At 32.9% G+C, this 2229-nt stretch overlaps 1 protein-coding gene across 2 annotated transcripts in view; it reads right to left on the reverse strand.

Annotated features, from left to right (window-relative positions):
- Positions 1-849, reverse strand: part of LOC117174480 (MMS19 nucleotide excision repair protein homolog) — a 185269-nt gene extending 184420 nt beyond the window's left edge. For both annotated transcript variants that reach the window (XM_033363636.1, XM_033363635.1), the window contains exon 1: positions 481-849. In XM_033363636.1, the coding sequence (XP_033219527.1) occupies positions 481-571 (91 nt within the window). In that variant the 5' untranslated portion in view covers positions 572-849. The remainder of the gene's footprint in view (positions 1-480) is intronic.
- Between the last annotated feature and the right edge of the window lie 1380 nt (positions 850-2229).

The following is a 2229-nucleotide window of genomic DNA, read 5'->3' on the forward strand; positions in this document are numbered from 1 at the left end:
AATGTTGTCTTTTTTGGCGTATCTCATTCCATTTACGAGAAACGTTCTATTAATTCCAATTTTAAGCATTAAAAAAAAAGTTAGATATCTGAAGTCATCGAAGCCCATAGATTTCGAATTATTATGTTTTAGGCTGTTAACTGTGAAATTCAAAAAAATCTACTTCTAAATTTTAATCCGAAAGCTTAGCAAAGGACCCTTGAGTGTCGGCTACTCTATTCAGATAGCCTCTCTGCTTGTTATTTATGATCGTATTCTTATTTCAATTTCGGAAAGGATATTTTAATGCCTTCAGACCATTTAAAGGAGCTTCCTGGACCTTTAAAAATATCTATCTGAGTGCCTGCGGAGAATTTCTTTGAGATTCTTTGACCTAAAGAATTTTTAGTATATACTCAAAGATTCTTTTCGGTAGGGTATATCAAATTCCAACTTTATAAAGGACAGCAAATTTCAAAAGACATTATAGAAAGTACAAACCTGAAGCAATATTCTCGCATTCTGCAGTCAGTTTATTATTTTTTAAAGCTGTTAATAATTTTTCTTTGAGAGTGCAACTTGGCGAATTCATTTTTGCACATACCGATCTAATTACGACACGAGCTTATGCCAATAAATTGAAAAATGGACTGGCAGTTAAATAAGACTGGCAATAAAATCACGTCATGCGATAGAGAATGTAAATAACACTAAATGATAATAAACATTCAGAATATCACACTGATGACACTAAAAGAAAAATTAAATCACGCTCGAGTAGTAAACATCATTTCTTCCATATTTGGGATGATTTTGATCTTTTGTTTGTCAATACACACAACATAGGTTAGGAACACAACGTGGACTAGCCCCATGCATCGACCCCACTTTTCGGTTCTCTTAGCATCCGGAGGGGAATCGTAGTTCAAATAAATCCAATAGATGATGCTCCGATCAGGGAAGCCTGTTTTTTGCATCTTTTGCAATGTTTTGTATTGGCAAAACCGGTAAATTTCCTATTAAAAGTGATTTCTTTGAGAAAAATGTGTAAAATTAAAAGTTTAAATTATGAGAACTTATATCAGAGTAAATTATTTATTGTTTTGAGAATTTTTCTAATTGCTAGTGCAAAATCATGGGATTAAAATGTGTAGCGCCGGGTTGTACGTCAGGCTCCCTGGCAGACCGAAGGAACCGAATGGAGCCTCTACAAAGTACCTGTAAAGTCCCAATTTGTTTATAAAATTATTTAATTAATTACATTAGCGAAATAAACAATGGAAAAACATGAATAAAATTCAAACTGTTTTCAGAATACTCATCCTTATATTCAATTTTCCTAATATTAAATTACATGTTTTGATGCATTTTTTGGATAACTAGTTACAGCTGCTCTTATTGTTACTAAAAATAATGTTATTTCTTTCATCTTCATAAAAAGTATCAAGTTTTTAATGAATTTCTGTAATTTTGTTATACATAACAATGGAAAAATACGCTTACCTGAACGGAGCACCATCTATCTTACCAGCCCTATCCGATTCCTTCAAAAGATACCCGTTGTAACGGCTTGCGTATTGCCGTCGCAGCTAATTGCTATTGCCGTCGCGTATTGCCTGACACAGCTAAATTCCTATATTACCTACCACAGTTTTTCAGTGCACTGAATGTTTTTTTGAACCTAAGAACTTTTTTTGTAAATAAAATATCGAGCTGAAACTTTGGGAAATGTATTAGAGTACAATAAATTACGTTTGGGTACTGCATTTTGGTAGGAACTTCACTGAAATTTATTTCATCTTTTTTCTGAACTTCAACATTTTTTGAACGTTCGAACTTTTTTTATGCATAAAATATCGGTCTTAAACTTTGAGAAATGCAAGAGCCGAAAGAAAGCTACGTTTGACTACAAAGCTTAATAATAAAAGATGTAAAAAAATATATTTCAACAAACAATTCCAACGGCATCAGCCGGTAACGTTGTACACGAAAATACAAAACCTGGCGGCCACTAGACGAGGCTCTAGAGGGTTCGTATTTTCGTGTACAACGTTACCGGCTGATGCCGTTGGAATTGATCATTGAAATATATTTTTTTACATCTTTTATTATTAAGCTTTGTACTTAAACGTAGTTTTCTTTCGGCTCTTGCATTTCTCAAAGTTTGAGACCGATATTTTATGTATTAAAAAAGTTCGAACGTTCAAAAAATGTTGAGGTTCAGAAAAAAGATGAAATAATTTTCAGTTA

This window comes from Belonocnema kinseyi, chromosome 6 (assembly GCF_010883055.1).
Source record: "Belonocnema kinseyi isolate 2016_QV_RU_SX_M_011 chromosome 6, B_treatae_v1, whole genome shotgun sequence".
NCBI lineage: Eukaryota > Metazoa > Arthropoda > Insecta > Hymenoptera > Cynipidae > Belonocnema > Belonocnema kinseyi.